This window comes from Asparagus officinalis, chromosome 1 (genome assembly GCF_001876935.1).
Source record: "Asparagus officinalis chromosome 1, Aspof.V1, whole genome shotgun sequence".
NCBI classification, from domain to species: Eukaryota; Viridiplantae; Streptophyta; class Magnoliopsida; order Asparagales; family Asparagaceae; genus Asparagus; species Asparagus officinalis.
In genome coordinates this window covers 126,761,429-126,783,488 of record NC_033794.1, presented here as the reverse complement: position 1 = coordinate 126,783,488, position 22,060 = coordinate 126,761,429, and the positions used below count along the sequence as shown (strand labels likewise).

General features: G+C 36.3%; 1 protein-coding gene across 1 annotated transcript; it reads right to left on the bottom strand.

The window, feature by feature from the left end:
• On the bottom strand, positions 820-18,576 carry LOC109837193 (lysine-specific demethylase JMJ18-like). The gene is made up of 12 exons (XM_020405367.1): positions 18,438-18,576; positions 8,615-8,870; positions 8,299-8,370; positions 8,119-8,196; positions 7,309-7,839; positions 7,008-7,229; positions 6,326-6,487; positions 4,326-4,691; positions 2,739-3,636; positions 2,543-2,646; positions 2,220-2,417; positions 820-1,559 (listed from the first exon to the last, which is right to left on the bottom strand). The coding sequence occupies exons 2-12, from the start codon at positions 8,852-8,854 to the stop codon at positions 1,167-1,169; spliced, it is 3,264 nt and encodes a 1,087-aa protein (XP_020260956.1). The 5' UTR covers positions 8,855-8,870; positions 18,438-18,576; the 3' UTR covers positions 820-1,166.

Here is a 22,060-nt window from a genome sequence, read left to right as displayed (position 1 = left end):
GTACACAGGCATATTCTAAATTAACCCTTAAAAAATGAACAGCTCCTACATTATATGACTCTCATGTAGGCTAGGTGTTATAAATATTGGACAAATACCAATACAAAGTGCTATACACATTTAAACAGAGAAGAAAAGGTCAATCACATTGAAGCAACTATATATTAGTAGATCCTAATACCTAAATTTATTGTCTGTAGTTGAAGTATGTGGTCCTCAAAAGGGGAGCATCTACAAACCCCAGGACCAAATCCATGGGAATAAAGGTAAAGGCAATAGCTGAAAGTAACCCCATTACCACATCCATGGGATCTTAAAATAAAGGCAATAGCTGAAAGCATTCAGAGAAATCTCCATTTCAGAACGAAGTACAATCTCAATATACAACCAAACCCATACTCAGAAAGGGACTAATCAGTTCAAAAATCACATGCTTCTTCTGTCACATATTGATGCATAGGTCTCTTCTGAAGATATTTCAAGATACCCCTTTTAGGTGCTTCAATCTAAGGTTTATGCAAAGTTCAAGTTTGAAATTATTCCCTTGGGTTCTTCGTGATCAGTGTCAAAATTTGTGCTGACCTCACCCAGAATTAAAGATAGAATGTTACCTAAGAGTTTTTCTCTAATATATCCATGATACTAGTAACAAAGTTACAGGGTTCGGTTCCTGTAATATTTCTCAAAACAAACACGCATTATACGTTTGCAACTAAGACCCGGTTCATGTTCACTGCCAAGGATTCTAAGTGATCAGATGTCCATGATTAAGAGAAGTAAACATTCATAAGACTAAAATCAAATTATTAAGCTATAAAATTAGATAAGAAGAAGAACAGTGTTATTATAATTTCAAGAGTCCACAATTGTTTGATCTATACCACTAAAAAAAATTCCCCTCTAGAATATGCTGCAGTCTACACTAAAACAACTTCACTGCCAAATCCCTGGCTACACGAGTTAATTCTTCAATCTGAACAGGATGAATGCTCTATGTCCTATATGGATTTCAGAAAGAATGAACTGAACTATAACAAAAAAATTGTCATCTCTAATAAAAATGAAATTTGATATTGTTACCTACAGACGAAAAGAATGCTGACTCCAATTGCAATGTGATCTTTCACTGAAGAGCACCATTATTCTCATGCTTTTATTTTCTGCCACTATCTCTGTACATTATTCCGAATTTCTTTCGTTAGACAATCAAATGCAGTCCTCCAACTATCACTCCCATCTCCACTGTTAAATACTGCCTGCAAGATTTTCAATTCATCTGTGTTTGCCTTCTTGAATAATCCCTCTAGCACATTTTGGATGTTATCTACTGAGGTATCGCTGTTTACTTTTGGTTCATCCTTCTCAAATCCAGAAATATTTACACCGAACAACTTGTCAAGTGTTTTCTCCAAGGTTTTTGGCCCTGCAGTGAGAGAAGATTCCTTGGAAACTTCAATGGGAGTATTCTTTGTTTCTATCATTTCGGATGTTAACTGTGTGTTAGACTTTGATGCCCAGTACTCCGTGCAGCAGTGGTAAGGATCGAGGTCCTCAATCACCTGTTTTAACCTCGAGTTAGTATATGTAGAAAGAGGCATAGAGCATTTAAATTTGCAAGTTTTAGTAAATATTAGGTAAATTCCACAAAACCTTCCTATAGTTTATTAATAAAAGAAATCCTCTGAACTTTCAAAATTATTTTACACCCTGAACTATAGGAAATTTTCATAAATGACGTTATTTAAACTACCCTTATTCGACAAGGGTAATGTAGAAGCTCGACAGAGGAAATGTTCAAAAGCTGTCATGGGTAGAGCATGCCAAAGGCTCAAAGAGTGTAGTCAATACCCCCATAGTTCAGGTAGTTAAGTGAGACAAGCTTAGGTGGTTTCTCTAATTTACAAAGTTCAGGAGGTCAAAACCCCCATAGTTCAGGGGGGTTTCTGAAATTTATCCTAAGAAATATCATATGTTCCATCTAAGATGCCTGTAGAAAGGATAATTCTAACTCAACTACCCTGTCCAAACAACTTATGCACCACGACATGCAAGAATATGGGGTCCTTCAACTTGGATTGCCATCAAAGTTGATGAGTCATCATCAAGGACCCCATAATCTTTGGTTTGGGAGGAGTTTGGAAAGTATAGTCTAGTTATTACTACTCTTGTAAAAATATATGTTAAGGCTAAACTGGCGGAAACAAGGGAGACAGACTCGCCTGAACAGTTGATGGACACAAAAGCCCAAACATTTCGAGCCCATTGATGCTCCCTGAAGGTTGCAATTGGAGAAGATCTAGCTTCCCTGGCCTTGATCGTCTAGTGATCTCTTGGTTTAGTCTCACTCTCACCAAATCCCAACACAGTGTAGCAGAAGAGTGTGTGAACGTTTCCTCCTGATTCTCTTCTAGAGTAACCTATAATTTACGAAGATGAAGAGAATAATTAAAACCATATGATATAACAACTATAATTAGAGGAAAATTATCATGAAACTACTATTCAATAAAATTGTATTAAACGGTGTTAAGAGTAAGCCAACCTTAAACATAGGCCCAAGCAATCCAGCATCTAGTATTTCAGAAATGTAATTACTCATCCTTGTAGGATCAAGCACACTGAAGAACTGGACCCGACTTTTGAAACCTACAGCCCAATTATAATCAACTAAGTACCTTTTTTCTCAACATGTTTACTTAATCAGGAAACATAGAGAATAAAGAGAAACCATAAGGTACCTTTAGGAAAGATGGCTTCCCTACTGCACCACTGCTTCCCAAACTTTACAGTTCCAAAGTGAAGAATCTCGACACAGAACTGTAATTTATTTTTAACAGTTCTAGTCTCTGGACTAACTGGGTTTGATAAAAGAAACCTGAAACTTCCTTGAACATCTGAGGCTGTGGAAGGACTTGCCTGAAGTTGACGAAGTTCAACACCGAACAACTTTGCACTAGACTTACGAATATGTTGAGCACTTTGAGAACGTGATGCTTCGAAACCATTAGAGTTAGCTCCTTCTGAGAAATGATTTATGGAAACAGAAGATCCACACTCTGGACTTGATTTCATTGGGGTATGAGTCATTCCTGTTGACTCATGTTCAATCCCATTGATATTCAGAATAGCAGACCTGGAGTCTGTGAACAGTCCTGTATTCAGATCAATCTGCTCCGAATCTATTACATTACTCTTGCTCAGCTCAAGATCAGTGTTTTCATGTTGTTGTTTGTCCAAGAAATCATTGGAATTTGATGGATATTTACTCTCTAACGCTCCTACATCTTCAAATACTTTAACATCTGAGGGCAGAACCAAACCCAAGATCTCTGAACCCCAAATTTTCACAGAACCTAAGTCCCCTTGCAGAGCCCTCACAAGAGTACTAAGTTCATCAATACTATAGCGAAATAGGAAAAATCTTTGTGTAGGCTCACAATTGCAGAAATCCTTAGAATGGGTTAGGCACGAGAAACGGTTAGGAGAACACTCGCAGCCTGCAGCAGATAGGTGAAGGTCATAGAAACAGGAATAACATTCTCTCTCATTAACCGAATCAAAATTTTTATCCATCTTCCTTGCTTGTGAAAGAGAAGAAAGGCACCCTCTTCTTCTCTTTTCCATCACAACTCTTTCCTGAAAGATCATGCATTAACAAGCAATAAATAATTGAGACCAACGTGAATCATTACAGCTAATCTTAAATATAGGAAATGGTATGCTCTATCTGTCAAAAAATATATGCATTTATCACTAAATCAGATTCCAAATAGATTGAGTAAAATGTTTAAGTCAGAGGAGGTGACAAAGATGGTATCGGCATGTATTAGTTGTTTGAAGAAAGGAATTCCAAAAAAAAGACAAAGACTAAGGGAAGACCTAATAGAATTGGAAGTTACAGCAAGAGTGAACCGTTAAGAATTTTGTGCCTATGGAAGTCCAGCATCACACAGAACATAATGTCTACTAAAGAACGTCATTGAACATGTTTAGACAGTACTAGTTATGAGTATGGATCCTATCATCTGATAGCCACAAGGGAGCAGTGCAATGACCAAACTGCCCCCTGTTTGTTATAGTCTGTGGCTAGAACCTCTTGCACCCTAAGGGAGATTCTGATAGGATCCTTACTCCTAGTTAATTATCTACCGTATAAATCCCTAACTTTGACTAGATCACATTTTAGCCCAACATAAACTTGATGGGTTTAAAAAGGTATGTCAATCAGTGCAACACTAATTTCCATAATAGCCTCACGAAGTATATATATAATCATAATAAGTCAAAAATTCTGGAACATAAATTAATAACCTAGGGATAATTACCTTAATTGCACAAGTAAGCACTCCATCTTCACAGATACTTTGCCATCTTAAGTTATCAGGATTGTTCTTTCCAAGCAATTTGATCTCCCAAAGTGCTCTCACAGCTTCTCCTGCAGCACCTAGTAATAATTTGTCATGGGACATAGATGTCTTGCGCCGTTGTTCACTATAAAGCTCAACAGCACATTGCCCGTGAGGCAACCAGTCCATGGGAGCAACATTAACAGCCTCGGCACAATTGAAGCCACAGTTGAAACCAGAATGGTATGCTCTTGGGAAGGTGAGAACAAACTCTCCAGAATTTTGAGTGGCGCGATAAACCGGAACCCCCTCAGATTTTAGAACTGATGGAGACAACTGTGTGACCTGATTTTATGACAGATATAAAGTTGAGTCAGGAAAAAGATCGTGAGATGATTTAGTGCAACTGCTAGAAATTCGATCATGATCATGTATTAAATTATCGATTTATAAAGTATAACTTAAGGAGATTTTGTCACAACTGCAGGAAAGTTGATCAAGATAATTTATCATCTTATAAATCCTGCTCATAATACTTAAAGAAAGCTATACCCAAGAACACTGGAGTTAAGCACACTACAGTACACAATAAAGATTATGTCGTATAAAAAACATTACACAGAAATAGTTAGATTTGGTCTCAACAGAAAAGACTGCAAATGGTACATTTTTTAAGAATAGGATCACTGACATGTTATTCTTTAAATAAGGGTCCAAACTTTTTTTAGTGTGCTGGAGCGAAAACTAGGGTTTAAAAATTTGAAAGTTTTATTTATAATTAATCCATCTCATAGATATACAGGAAAATGACACATTGAATTTTTTCAAAGTTAGTAATAAAAATGATGAAAATTAAATTCAACAACGAAATGAGATTCCAGAGAAACTGGCTGTTTGAAGGAGTTCCTTGATTACCACTTTTAGTCAATTGGTAACATATCATCGAAGCTTATAGTTCTAAGAAAAAGTACTCACTAGCTGACTATCCAACAAGTTATGCAGGTATATGCAGCCTACTAGGCCATGCAAATGACCGTCTAAAAAGTCCATTATCATGAATAAAGAAAAAAGAACCGATTTAACAAGGATGCACAGATAACTTATCTACAAATAAGATAACTTTCTGTCCTTAAGAAATAAATAAGTTGGCTATCAAATGGTGATGAAATTCTCAGTTTCCAAGGTTTGGGATAATCAAAAGTTATTACGTCTAGATCAAGATCTTTTATCTCAATCCAAGGAGTAACTTTTCAAATTGAGTTCAAGTTTTATCTTCTAGTTTGCAACATCTCGATGCAAATAGTAACATTCACTACAGCTAATGTAAACCTTCTGCTCTTGTAATTTTCTGTATGATAAATTCTTATTCTAATTAGCTATTCACAACATTGGCTATTGAAAATTGTTAAGCAATATTATAGATATCTATTAGATTAGGAATAATATGGCTACTTTGTAGAAGCTATGTACTTGAACCAGATACTTAAATACTTGGATACTTAGCAGCGAGGGATACTACTTTTCTGCTCTATCCTAAAATTGGAAGACATTATGTATCCTAAATTTTTGTGTGCACTACAGATGCATCAAAGATTAAGTTAAAAATATAATGCATGACTGATCTATTCAAAATGCAACTTATTTGTATTTATTTATGTTATTGACAATTCAAATACCAATCAGGTATAGAATTTTCCCTTTGTTTTTTAGTAAAAGGTGCAAACCCAACCTGTTCCCATTAAGAGGACAGAATGAGATATGAAAGGTCTAATACAAGCATATCAGCATGCACAATGATGATAACCTAGATCAAATACTATAATTGAGGGTTTAAAAACATTCATCAAACTTTATCAAAATTACTCAAAATATCAGTCTTTATGCAGATAGTAAACCTTGAGAGCATTTACTAAAAGAAAAGGATAGGTCCGGTACATTTTCAAGGAAACAGATGCAATAGAAACCAATAATCAACTTACCAGTTCATGTAGTAAACCAGGTTGTTCTTCAAACAGTTCTGGTAAATGCTTTTTCATGGCATCCTCCAGTTTAATAGCATCGCTGCCAGGAACTCCATACCATATTTTTTGATCGCCCCAGTGCATGTAGTTTAGTGAATAAAGATGGTGATCTTCCACATGCTATTGAACACATGTAAAAGTAATATAAGAAATTGTATCAAAACAGAACATAATAAAGAAAACATGAAGATTATAAATGATCTTGAAAGTAAATTTATTACATGCTAATTATGATATGGTTTGGAAGAAAATTTATTAAACGCGGATTATGATACAATTTTGAAACAAATTGATCAATCTGAATGCATATACTCATGCTAAGTTTGATAAAGAAATCATTCTAAAGTTCCTATCAATATATATATATATATTTTAATGTTTTTACTTTCCAGCAACCAACATAGGTCGGTGTGACACTCTAGCCAAGTTTTTTCTTTTAAATCTCAAGGATGTTCTAACAAAGAGGATCAAAGAGGATCAAAGAGTTTCTACACCCTAGCCAAGTTGTTTCTTTTAAATCTCAAGGCTGTTCTGCCAAAGAGGATGAAAGAGTTTATAAAAGTATGGGTTAGTTTTTTTTCTTTTTCTTCTATTTTTTGGTGGAGGGAGGGGGGATGGGGGTTCAGCCTAATAAACTTACCCAACAAAATGAAGAAAAGCACATCCCTATATACAGCAATGGCACTAGAACTCCAGAGATATCTTCGCTCTCAAAAGCAAGAACAGAACCAGGAAGCCGAGGAAAATTATTTAAATTCCAGCCTGCACGCACATAAGGGTCTACATTACTCAAGGATGAGGATGGCACTTTGGGGAAGCCACTACCAAAAACTCCAGTTTCCAGATCAGCACCATAAAGTACCTATTAATGAAAAACTTTGAAAAATTAGTATATGATATTAAGACATAGAATTGCCCCCATCGAGTCACTGAATTATTACCTCAACTTCTTCAGTTGGCTTCTCAACTATCCGCCAATATTCCCCTTCAATTTCCTCTACTGAAGGCTGCCAACCATTTCCATTTTCGCAGTTACATGAATCTAGGCTTTCACTACCTTGTTTTATACCAAAATATCTCTCCTTAAAACCCTCAGCATATTTAGTGAAGGCTTCGAGCGTGAAGTCTGACCCAGATTGAAAACCGAATTTTTCATCCGTATCGGAGGCAGCACAGTCATTGGCTTCTGAAGTATTAGAGCCATTGCGTCTGCGAGTCATTCCAAACCTTAACCGCTTCCTTCTTTTCTTTTTCCTTTGACAACGGTTTCGAGACTTTTTCCTCATTGGTTCTCTATTCTGAAGCTTGTCAACTTGTTGAACCCGAGTTGCAAACTTAGAATGCCTCCAAATGCTGTTCTCTTTTAGTGGGCATGGAGGCTTCCAAGAGGCTGGAGGAACAATGCGACATATACCATAATTTTCTGCTTCATGGCGTATTCTAGCAATGTAACCAAGTGTATCTTTGAATTCCTAAAGGAAATTACAAAATGTCTGCTTCATGGCGTATTCTAGCAATGTAACCAAGTGTATCTTTGAATTCCTAAAGGAAATTACAAAATGAAATGAGACATTTGACAGCAAAAGATGTAACCAAGTGTATCTTTGAATTCCTAAAGGAAATTACAAAATGAAATGAGACATTTGACAGCAAAAGAAAAGGATATGCCAAGATTTTGTTAAAATAATTTATATTTAAAGAAGTAAACTAAGATTAGGAATAGAGAGATTGAAAGTAACGCTAGAGAATACCTCCTCGCTTGGATAAAACACAGGAGCTTCTTCAATAATAGGTCTACATGCCTCTTCTGGACACCATCTAGCAGTCACCTATTTCCAAATCCAAGTAAGATAGACTGGTTAAGTCTCAACAGTGGAAATTAAGATAATAACAATAAATATATATAATATAAAAAGCATGAATTAAAGAACCTTTTGGTAAGCAGATCTTCTTAAGCTTCCAGAAGTATCACTGTTATGTTGGGATTTTTTACAAAAGAGATCCTGCAAAACAGAAAATCAACATCAAGAGATCTCATAACTAATATCGGAATCATCAGTATAATTGCTTAACAGGGCAACACAGAAAGAAAAAGAAACTAACACATAGCAAACAATGTACATACTATAGCTTTAATACCCAAGCTATCAATTGGTGTTCAAGGTAAAAGTGAAACATGACAATAATGTGTGGAAAAGGTCTACTATTAGTTAAAAAAGAAGCAGAAATTTATGGACAAATATGAACCTTGATAGGTTTATCAGAATCAGATTCCTCATCTGAACTGTGTACACAATGTTCTATCCCATCCCTTCTTCTGAGGGAGCGTTTAGCCTTCACTTCATCGCATTCAGCATTCATTTGTATTGTCGGTGTCACAGTAGCTTCCATGAAATGACCGGAACTTGATACTGCACCTTCTGGATCCAACCTGAAGTCAGTAGGCTTCTGAATTGAAATGTCTGAGCGGTTTGATATGTAATCCATCTCTGTTAATTATTATCTGAGGAGAGGGAAAAAACAATATTCTTGCATGAGAAGAGATTGAAGATAAGAGAAAAGAAAGATAAGAACTAAAAGAAGAAAGACTACTTATGCAACTGATAAGAACTCAAAAGCCACAAGAAGATCATGTTACAACTGATAAACACACTTCACACAAATTTCTGGAAAATGCTTGTAATCCAGGAAAATGAGGGTGGTCAATTTGTTTCAGAACTATCAGAGAGAGGGTTGTGAAAAAAAAATCATATCATCAGGCAGATTATGCTGGTACAGGTGTTTAATAAAATGAATGATGAGGCATCGACATTATGCTCTTCATCCAGTTTATGTTACAACTTGAAAGAACAAGGATGTAGATGGTGCACGATCCTAAAGAAATATGACGAGAAAAAGATGTGATATGTTACTTCCCCTTCAGTGATACTCTTTTTCTTTCAGAAAACAGCAGAAAATCACCAAAAATAAAAGGTATGATTCCAGAAGGTTAGGGGTGGGGGAGCAAGAGGGGCCCCAGTTACGGACAAACCTATGCATAGTTATTGGTTAGGCGCCATGAAAAGGATTATTGGCTCTAGTAGTTCCAAGAAATTCACATAATCCACCACTAGAAGTGTGTGAACTGAACATAATTTCATTTATGTTCTAATAACTGTAGAAATTTGCTTTATTGGACAGCAAGCTATTGCAGATTTACAGTTACTTAATAACTTCTCCAAAATCCTTGCGACGAATCATATTATAAATAATACACTGGTCAGTCTTTCTCTTTTCTTCAATATATGTTTTCACAAAGTCTCCCATATCTCATAACACACGAATAATCAAACATAATCATAGATCCAGAGTCGTCATCCAGATCTCATTTAGTACTAGTACATGACAATTTATCAAACTTTATGATATATTTGACTTACATCACATCTCTTTCTTTTTAAACCAACAAAAGACAAGATCATGCTTTATCTATGAAGCGGTCATATTTTTATAAATCTCCAAGTTGCTAACCAAATTTTCTAAATCTCCAAGATTACCTGCAACCCCACTCCCTAAGGACCAGCTCCCTTATTGTATTCTATTTATAAGACCAACTAGGATATAGATTTCCAAAATAATGACAAAGAACAATAAGCCTGTAAATTCTAAGGTGTTTTATTGGTTTCCTCAAGAAAGAGGTTTTTTATGGTTACAAGGAACAAATACAAATTTCAATCACACCAGGACATATCAAAACCCACATTGTATCAGCAAATTTGTGTCTCACAACACATGCAATAGGTTTTCATAAAGATCAGTACTCCTGCACATCTTTATACCTATTCCGATTGATAGATAACATCAGCATCATACGACATGAAACTAAGACCATAAATTGACAGCCTATATTAGTGAAAACTACCATAAACAAGAAACCCTTCCTCAGATCTGAAACTCATAGGAAACCCATGCATAAATCAAAATCAGAAGAATCATATAAGCATCTAATTAGATAAAAATTAAACATCATATCAATATTCAAAGAATAAGCATTGCATACATGAGATCTAATTCATAGAGAGAAGGATAAAATCCCCCCTTTTAATCAGTAGAAGAAATCAACAATCACCAAAGGAAACCCTAAGGCTGATCTTTCCAAACCCAACCCAATACCAACAGAGGGATTAGGAAACTCTAATAGAATTCATCAAAGATCCAAATACCTACCCAAAATTGATCCATATATCAAAACCTAAACGCATATTTCATCACAACCAATTAATTACCTATCAGATCAATACAAATTATGGCAAACTGACGTGAATCCAGACACATAAAACTATAAATTTACCCAAAAGCAATCTCAAGAAAGCTGCTCAAGCCACACAACCATATTTCTCATCACAAACATGTGATATGGAGAGTAAAATAAACGTGTACATGCCCCCAAATTGTTAAAAATCCAATCTTGCAAACAATATTATTACAAAAACAAAGCTTTTAATAATAATAAGCTAATAAAGCAAGTAAAAGGACAGAGCAATTTTACCCTTTTTCATAGAATTCATTTTAATAATAATAAGCTAATAAAGCAAGTAAAAGGACAGAGCAATTTTACCCTTTTTCATAGAATTCAGGGCTGTGAATGTTGCAATGCCCAGAAAAGATTCATTAAAAAGAATGACCAATCCAATTCAATTGAAGCAATCAATCCCAAAATAATTTCTCTACTGATTTTCTTGTATTTATTTTGTATTTGAAATGTAATTTTAACTTAAATAAGGTAAAGGCAAAAAAGACGGGCCAACCCACGACCTATAAGCAAGTTATCTGAAACCCGAATCCAACGAGGATGAGGAAAAGAGAGATGATTTGCTTCGAAATACAGTTATCAGCCCCTGATAATCGCAATATTTACACAAAATGCCACTTTCCAGTTTCTTGGGGTTGGATGTTATAACCGCCTCCTAGCTGAACTAGCATTTTGTAATCTAGGTAAATATAATTTGTACATATGATGTAACCATTTTTGTAAACCGCTTAATGATAAATTTGAAAATATGCACGAAGTTAATCATCATCAAAGGAAAAAGAAAAAGGGAGGGATGAAAATAGGCATGAATTAATTTTTTGGGCGAATTTTCGAAAAAATCCAATCTTGCAAACAATATTATTACAAAAACAAAGCTTTTAATAATAATAAGCTAATAAAGCAAGTAAAAGGACAGAGCAATTTTACCCTTTTTCATAGAATTCATTTTAATAATAATAAGCTAATAAAGCAAGTAAAAGGACAGAGCAATTTTACCCTTTTTCATAGAATTCACGGCTGTGAATGTTGCAATGTCCAGAAAAGATTCATTAAAAAGAATGACCAATCCAATTCAATTGAAGCAATCAATCCCAAAATAATTTCTCTACTGATTTTCTTGTATTTATTTTGTATTTGAAATGTAATTTTAACTTAAATAAGGTAAAGGCAAAAAAGACGGGCCAACCCATGACCTATAAGCAAGTTATCGGAAACCCGAATCCAACGAGGATGAGGAAAAGAGAGATGATTTGCTTCAAAATACAGTTATCGGCCCCTGATAATCGCAATATTTACACAAAATGCCACTTTCCAGTTTCTTGGGGTTGGATGTTATAACCGCCTCCTAGCTGAACTAGCATTTTGTAATCTAGGTAAATATAATTTGTACATTTGATGTAACCATTTTTGTAAACCGCTTAATGATAAATTTGAAAATATGCACAAAGTTAATCATCATCAAAGGAAAAAAAAGTGAGGGATGAAAATAGGCATGAATTAATTTTTTGGGAGAATTTTTGAAAAAATCACATTAAGCTTCAGTGTTTCTCAAATAACCCCTTTTTAATTTTTAAAATGTCATAGAGCCCAATTAATTTTACTCACCCTAATTTTCTCATTCGCTTAAAATCTGCATTGATTAAAAAAATAGATCACTATTTTCTTATAAGTTATGATTAATTATGGAAGATTTTAATTTATCTTATTGAGCGGAAAATTAAAAGTACAATCTATGGAACATGGTAAGTGTTATTTTTGGAATTGCTTATAATTCCCTATCATCATCCATTAAATATGTCACGCCCCGGGCCCGCGGGCCTGTTGGCGTGTGTCAGTCATAGGACCCACCGAGTGTAACACACTGTTTGGCTTAAACCACTGCCAAAATTGACTAGCCGATGTTACACTTGAGTTTTTAGCTTTCACTATATAAACCCTTTAATTTCTCATTCTCCCACCGATGTGGGACTAATTTTTTTTGCAAATGTCGTTGTCAGTGGGATGTCATATTTACCCCATCTTACAAAGACGACGTCCTCATCGCAGCATGACAATTAGCACATCCCAGTATCACCGTCAGGAGATGTGGACTCTAGAGGTGGTTCCTACGGGCTCTAGAGGTGGCTCTCACCACATGACACGGTGTAGCACTTAGCCCCATATAGCACTTAGTTCCACACTTCCAGCTGGTAACTACTCTGATACTATTTGTCACGCTCCGGGCCCACTGGCCCGTTGGCGCGTGCCAGCCATAGGACCCATCGAGTATAACGTACTGTTTGGCTCAAACCAGTGTTTTAAATGTCGGTCGACATTGTCAGAATTAGGGTTCGAACGACACGAATCGGGCAATTTTATGTCGCATGTCATTTTTCAGGAGGAAATCGGATATGTCGACGATATATCGGGCATATCGACCAACTTTTCAGCTTTGAAAAATTGGCCGATATGCTCTATTATCGGTTTAAAACGTTTTTCACTTATTGGGTTTGGGTTTAGGTTTAAAAACCCAAACTCATATGACCTGTTCTGATGTTAAGGGTCTATTTTTGAACCCGATAGACAGAAACGAACCCGTTCAAAAGAAAAAACAAAAAAAAACCTAGGGCTACGACTGGGAACCCATCAGCCGCCTTCGTCTTCTTCGTCTTGTGTTCGTTCTCCTCACATCGTTGGCTTCTCCTCTCTTTCCTCCCTGCGACATCGAAGTCCATCATCTCCGGTGTCGCCTTCTCCTCTCTTTCTTCCCTGCGTGAAGTCGAACCTGCGTGAAGTCGAAGTTGCAGCTTTCCTTAGCTTCTTCAGCCGTCAGGTATGATAGTCCCTTTCTCATCGTCTGACTCTCTCTCTCTCTCTCTCTCTCTCTCTCTTCTTCTTCAGAACTTTTAGATTTAGAAGATTTTCACATCATCTGAATTTTAGTGTTGATTTCATATAGTTTATATTATTCAATGTCTTAATTTACTATATCCCCTTTTTTTACTATTTTTTGTTACATTACATTATATTATTATTCAAATAGCTCCATGCTTTTTGTTGATGTAAATTATTCATTTGTAGAATTCAATGTTTGGCAACATGTTTTGGGAAGCATGCTGGAAAAACAAGACATCTGGCTGATTTCTCGTAATGATCCTTGTTTATCATTTAATAATAATCCCTGGTTTCTCGTAATAATCCATGTTTATCATCTAATGATATAAACATGTAATACTCAAAGAGTTTCTGCTTTTCTTCTTCATGTGACAGTCTAGTAGCAACTCTGTGGATAATCACAGAGGGAAGAAAATTCTAGTTTTATCTGTTTGGGGGTGATGAGTCTTTATTTTTTATAGAATTTATAAAGTATGTTGAGTAAGAGGACTTTGCAGATTTAGTTTTTTATATGTTTAGTCTATAGAATTTATAAAGTATGCTTATATTGAATTTAGAAATGTTTAGATTATATTTAGGACATGATATTATACATATGTGCACCACCTGATATGACAATCCGATATTTAGTCCATGTCCCCCGATATATCCCCGATTTTCGCTATTCGACATGGATTTTAGTTGTCCGACATGGACCCGATATTCGATATTTAAAATCTTGGCTCAAATCACTGCCAAAATCGATTAGCCGATGTTACACCTGAGTCTTTAGCTTTCACTATATAAACCTTTTAATTTCTCATTCTCTCACCGATGTGGGACTAAATTTTTTTACAATTGTCGCTGTCAGTGGGATGTCACAAAATAATTATAAGCTTGTATTAAAAGTAGTGGTCATTGCCATTTTTTATTTAAATAGTGGTCTTTCCACTACTTTTTGATAGTAGAAATGATCTAAATTCAAATTTCACTGGCAAAAAAAAAAAATACTCTGCTTAGTTCTATTTGCCCATGTGAAAATCGTGGGTAATATTGTTAGGGTTTTTTTTTTTTTGAAACTTAAAGGCTGTTTTGTGACAATTTAAAAGTTAAAGGGATTATCTACGAAGCACCCAAATTTAAGGAGGGTTTTGTGATATTTACATTTAAATTTTCAGTATGAATGTTTTTTATTACTCCTTCATAATAAACATTTTTTTGGGGATAGAGTTGATAAGAACTTTTTTAAATAACAATTTTAAAGTTAATAAAGGACAGTGTTCTAGTTTATACTATATGTTACTCAATATACACACACACAATTACAGGTTTCTTCTTTTTTCTCTTGGAAAAAATATATCCAATAATTTCCCAACTGTTGTTGCTATTGATAAATGGACAAGGAGTTGAAACAACACTATATCAGCATACTATATATTGATCATGTGCATATCTTTTACGTTTTAATTACATTCCTATATAAAACAGAGTATGTATAGAGTATGTATGGGAAAAAGAACCTTGAAACTTTACAAAAACAAATTGCCATGTATGACGCCACACTGAATCAATGGACTAAATTACCGAAACAAGCGGCCAGCAAAGCAAAACGAGCGAACCAATCTATGGGCCGAAGAAACAGAAATTTAGGCTATAAGATCACGGAGCAGTGATGGGATCCACAAAACGACCGGTTTACCATTCGTGTTGATAAATTCTAATCATGTTAATTAAGAATCTTAAATCTAATTTACATGTGTATAATTTCACCTTGTGCCTTATTAAGGCAATACGACAGTTGCGTGGCGCTTTAGGAAAAGAGCAAACGGACGGTCGAGATCGGAGGTGAAAAAGTTAAGATAACCAAGTCAATAGTAATCCTATGAGAACACTGTTCGCATAGAGAATATCTTCCAAAAAGATTTTGCATATCCAGGAGAAGGACAAAACACTATAAAAAGGGGTGATTTGTATTATTTACTATGCGGGAGGTTCTGAGCTGCAACTGGTCAGGTTTTGACGGGCTATAAAATTTTAAATATTGGTTTAAGATAAAAAATATATAACTATTTTGTACATTCACGTTTGGGCTAATTTATTTGTGTAGATTTTATTAGTTGTTAACTTAACTCTAAATTAACTAAGCTACATTGATCTTGCTAGCTTTTTCCTAATGTCCCTTAGATAGTTACACTTATATTTAATACTAGCAACATATTACGATAGTTATTTCTCATTATAATTAATTAATGGGGTAAATTACACTAAACCGTTATGAATTTTTTTAGCCTCTATGAACTTTCAAAATCACACTAAAGCCTTAATAATTTTTCTGTTTCAAAGAAAACATATAATAACTTCCTAATTTTTGCAGATAACTCCTATAAAATAGAACCATAAAATGGCTCCCCTATAATATGCACTCGTCACTGCTCAGTATCTGACACCAAAAACAATAATAATCAAAAAGTAAGGGGAGAAAAAACACAGCCACATTTCATGCCATAATGTTGATTTGTGAAAACTAATATATCCAGTCTTATCACAACAAGCTTCTCGCACAGAACCACAACCATCAAGGTTTGTTCTAATCAACCGGAGAGTGGCTTCATTTCCTACAAAAAAAAGTTTGTGCAACTCCTTGTTTCTTAAAAATCAAGCATTGCCATCAAGTTCGTGTAACGCCTTGTTTCTTAAAAATCAAGCATTGCCATTAGGTGCAGCCTATCATTTCTAGCGTGAGTATATGTGCCTGTATGACACTTCTTGTTGTCGTTATTGCCTTGCATTTTTTAGAAATTCACTTCTGTCATCATTACAGTGCAAGTTTCCAATTATATTTTTAAAATTGAAACAGTTATCCGATTTCAGATTTTGAGATGTGAAATTGTAGGGTGGGAAACTATCCATTGATTCCTGTTCCATGAGAAGTTGATGCAATACGGAGAGAAGAACTCTTGTATTAGTACACTAATCCTCAAACAATCCTACTTTGGCCTGATCCAGAGGCAGACAACTATCCAGTCAACATGGACCACTGTATAGTTTCTCGAGTGCATTATTTCCAGCAATGACCTACTTCCTAAGAGATGGATTACAGAAAAAGAAACTGCTTCATTTTACTGCACACTTCTGCGTTCAAATAAGCTGCGTTCAAATAAGCGGAATTTCAAAATGATGAAGAAACTGTATCTGCAGCTTTGGTTTTTTGACTGCTTGACAACTAACGAAGGCAACAAATAACATATCTGTTTTCTGCTTCATTTTAACAATCAGTGTTCAGTGCCTTCACTTCATTGTGAAATATAGTTTCGGCTTGAGTTATGTCCTACATCAAAAAAGTTATGTTCCACAAACTCGATATTTTCACGTGCCTCGTCAAATTTGGGAGGAAACTACAGCCTTTTTGTATTGAAATGAGGGTTTTTTTTTCAGCCTCATAACTTATTTGTCTGTCTTAACATTCTCTTCTAATGTTTCCAGAACCTTGTCCAAATGGAGAAAGAAATGACAGACTAAAAGGTCCTTGAATACATTTTTAGGTACAGAGGATCTTGTTGAGTGCAGAGAGGCTATAGAAGTAGGAATGATTCAGTGAAAGAGTAAGAAGAACTAACATGAAAAGATTCTTTTTAGAAAATTGAAACTTTTTTCAGTCCCCGCCCCCGCCAAACTAAGTTAATATGGTTCATATCATCAGCATCGCCACATCAGCACCACCTCAATGTAGTGTAGTAGTGTAGAAATTGTCGTCTGGTTATCATTTTCCATTCAATTATGTTATATCATTTGTGCATCCTTAGAGTGGTTTAGTAGTGCAGATTTATAGTCTAGTTGTCATCATTGTTGTATCATTTATGCCAGCACTGCAGCTGTGACGAAAACAAACTTTTGAATGCTTGCTTTTAATTGGTGATATTTTTTTGTGACATCCAAAGGCAACACCAGCAAAGGCTATCATAGCCCTTAAAACAAGTGTTGAGATTTATAAATGCCAGTGTCAAGCCTAACTACAATATAGATGTTTTTCACAAGCGTGATGCTAATACAAGGAAATGTTTTATCAGAAAATATTTCTCTTAAGCCCATATTCAAATGTCCACATGGTTGGGTTTCCAATCGCTCCTATTCCTGTCCTTGTATGTGATGAGAAACATTATTCTTCTCATAAGAACACTTGAATATGACTTCTTAGATTCCAAGTGCACAATTGTGCTGGCTCTAATTTAAAACAAATCCTTTGTACCTCAACCAAATGATGGCCATAATTCAAAAAGAAAAGGGAAACAAATGGAAGTTATGGACAAAACGTTTTGCTCTTAAAATTTAAATAAAATATTCTCCTTTGTTTAGTTTTAGGATAACGCTAAAATTGCAGCACAAGAAACATTAACTAACATAACAATAATGCAAACAATTAAACCCTGCACTTAGCTTCCTTGACGAGACCTACATTCAACAATACACTACCCAATTCATCCCAAAAAAATCAACAAACATTCACAATTCACACTTACCCTACCTCCCAAATCCAATTCCACAACTCGCCCAACATTCAAATCCAATCATTTTATCGCAAGCCCAATTAGAGAGAGGAGAGTCTGCGTACGATTTACCCTAAAAGGTTCCCATTGCATCCTCCTATGAATAAAGAACACCCTATATCTCATAAGAACACTTGAATTTGACTTCCTGAATCCCAAGGATTCACTTATCCCACAGCTCTAATTTATCAAGATCCTTTATGCGCTCACCAAATGATGCCAATTAACTCTCCTTGTTACAATTTCAGTACAATCCTAGAACCGCAATCAAGAAACATTAACTAACAATGATTGTGCCCTAAAACGCCATAAAACACCAAATCCATCCCAAAAATTTTTTAAAAAAATGAAAAAAATCAATTGAATAGGAAAAAGAGAGCACCTTTCTTGGCCTGCGGTGTCCCAAATCTGGGCCTTGACGGCCTTGCGATCGATGGCGGCCTTGGAATCGACGCTGAATTCGTTCCTCGCGAACCTCGCCTGAGGACAAACCTTGAACACGTAATCGATCTTGTTGTTGAATTCTCCTCCGTGCGTGTCGGAGCCCTGAAACGATCCGATCACCCGCTGGAGAATTTTTAACTTGATGGACGTTGAAGTTTCATCGTCGTGTTTCTCCGTATTTAGGGCTTTTTTAAGGGGGTTTTCGCAATAAATTTTTTCCCCTTTTCTTTTCTTTTTATTTTATTTTTATTGTTGTGTTGAATTGAAGGAATCAAGAGGGCCTGAACGGAGAGGCGGCAGAAATGTAGAACAGAAGTGACGTGGCACGCAATAGCCGGGGAGCTAACGGCTTGTGTGGTCCCACAAAATGGCCCATCTTAGGGGCTGTTAGTTTCAAGTTTTTTTGGATAAGGGGTGGATTTGAAATTTTAGTATGAAAATGTGGTTTTTTTAAGAGTTTTTGGAATCCATAAACTTTGTTTCAAATAAAATTTTGGATTATTAAATTCTTAACTTGTCAAAAACCCTCTGGTACCAAACCCTGTCGTTCTTCATCTCAAATCAACATATTTTCGACCAAATCTTACCTGCCTCCTCCATTTCTGCTGTAACTTTGCTTTGCAAAAAGTTTTGGAGGTCAAACAGAGATTTGGGTGAAATTATTTTGGGGATTTTTGGTGATTCAGCGCAGATATAAATCTCGCACCTCCTCTCTCTAAATAGAAATTTTGATTGCTTTGATTTGTGTTAGGGTTTTCTAATTAGGATTTGGGTTGATTTTGATTGCTTCGATTCTGTGGCGGCTATCTATTGCATCGATTTGGGTTAGAAGTTTTCGCCAATTTAGAGTAGTTTTTTTCTGTTTCTGATTTTTATAGATTTTTTTAGGATTATTTGGTCTGGATTAACGATTATTTGAGAAATTAGGGTTATTTTTGAACAAGATGGTAGCTTTCTAATTTGTTCTATGCTTTCTTGTAGATTAGAACACTCTATCGGATGATAATAATGATCAGATTAGACTCCAAAGTAGATTCTTTTAGACGTGCAAAATAACAATGCATCTGTGTCTATAAACTTGTATATACAGAATGTGTGTCTATAACATACTCAGTTCATATATTTCCAACTTAATTTTCATGTTCAAGTTACTATATGCAAATTCATTGGTAGAAGAATGTGAATAGATAGTGAAAAATATTTTCGATAGATCTATGGGATACAAATTAGGGTTTTCTAATTATGATTTGGCTTGATTTCTTTTGCTTCGATTCCGATGTTATTTAATATCAACTATGTTGACATTTGATAATTCATACGCTTGATTTATTTATTGTCAATATCAATATACAATCAGTAGGTACAATTATTTTAGCTCCCTGATGTAATGGGGTTGAATTTACTAAACTATTTTAGGATAATGTTTTGCTCTTAATTTTTTAGAAATTGTAAGATTGGGTTCATCTATTTATGTATTTTTATAGGAAATTTCTTTTTAAAACAATGCAATTGCATTATATAGGTATTAAAAATGACTATTTTCTGAGCTTCTACTTTATCATTTGTCTTTGATTTTTTTTATCATTATTGTTGATGTCTGATATCACACAGCCGATGGAAGCTTTCCGCCGAGGGATGCAGTTCTGATCTTCGCACTGACGGCGAGAGGGAGAGGAAGAAAGGTGGGGCCGACTCCTCCTTCGACTTTATGCCCGATCCTTGGACTGAAATTCCTGATCTTTCTACGCAAACAAGAAGAAGAAACTCGTAAGAGGACGGGGACCGGTTCCCTCGTGGTACCTCCGACGGTCAACTCAGCTGATGAGTGGGTTTGAGGGAAGATCCGAGGATCATTGAGATCCTCGTCTTCATTATTCTTATTGAGTTTTTAAAAGAAAGCGTAGCTTTTTTAATTGTTTAGCGTTTTAGCCAAAAGAGTTCATAAGTCTTAAGAGAGTTAAAAGTCTTCTCCTTTTCCCCCTTTTTCTTACCTCCCTCACCTCCTTTTATAGTCCATCACCTCTGAGATTGACCTTAGGCTTTAACTATGCATAGGAGGGCGATTGCGGGATAAGCAGACAAGCTGCTGAGTCATCCTTCGCTTTACAGATGTCGGCTGGCGACTGGTAGGGAAATCATTCGAGCACAGGAGAGGACGTCTTGGAAATACCCCAGATTCGATAGATGAGACAGGACGGAGGATAGGCCGACTGTTTGGGACTCCTTCTCTTTGCAGATGGCAGCTGGCGACTGGATAGTAAGTCATTCGAGCACAGGAGAGTATCTTAGTGATCTCTGGAAAGTGACTTGTGGGCAGAGTGAGCTGTTTTCGCACGAGGTTTGTCAAAGTTGAGATCTTGATAGGATCGCTCAATGAACTGTGATGTTGATTGATATATATCTGAAGGTGGCTTACCTGGATCTCATCCCCTTAGTAAAGACGGGTCGATTTGTGAGTCGTCCATATGATTTGTCAATCAGTCAGTCGAGTGAGCTTCTGGTCAAGCAAATTGCCGAGAAGGTGGTCGAGTCGACTATTTGGGGAGTCGTCTCGACTTATAAGGGGTAGGCTAATCCCTCATTTCATGTCAGTAAAAGATGACTCGTCTCCTCGGCGTGTCAATAGACTTGCTCTTGGCTGGGCCTTTGGACCACTAAGTTGGTTTGGACCATAGCTTTTTTGGGCCTATGAAGACAATCTTTCGTCATCTTTATCTTTAAATGATAAATTACCATAACAGTTGGCCCCTTTCATTCGGAGCTGACTTAAGTCGGGTCCGAGTGAAATAGGTATAAGTTCGCTCAAGATGTTGAGGATTTTTAGCCAGTTGATCGTGGCTGGAGACGTGGTGTGATGTTGAGGATTTTTAGCCAGTTGATCATCGCTGGAGACGTGGTGTAGGACTTGCTAACTGTCCATCTCCTGTGCACTGATGTTGTCGGTATTAGGAACCACTTTTTTAGAGAAAACGAGGCGTCGTGGGTAGAGCGAATGGTACTTCACTTGCCAATTGATTGGCGTGCGTTACGAGTGGCGGTTGGTATTTCGAGTGATCCGTTTCTGGTTTTCGAAGTGGATCTTCCTTGGTTCCAAGATCGTGCCTCTTGAATCCTTCTGCTGTAGGCATATAAAATTGCTTGTAGGTCCCTTAACATGGCTCAACACGAACTAATGAGCCATCGGGCGGCGTATCTAAGCACCAACGTCAGTCCACAACACCGAAGCCAAGTGACACGCAACGAAGCGGATTAACAAGGCTACGAAGCTGACGAACCGCACGTGAGCGACGGAATGAATCCACTCGCATGCGGAATCAAACCAACGGTCCAGAGAGTCAACGAGTCATCCAACCATATAACGGATTCGAACTCAGACACCAAAACCGATTTACTGCCTAATCGGGATCCAGACTTCCAGATCAGGAATCAAGTCAACGAATCGATCAACCGCAACACCAAATCACAGACGAAGCAGATACAAGGACCGGAACAACCGAACGACGGACGAAAAAAGCCCGGAGTGGCTCGGCCAAGGCCGAGCCACCCTAGGGTGGCTCGGTG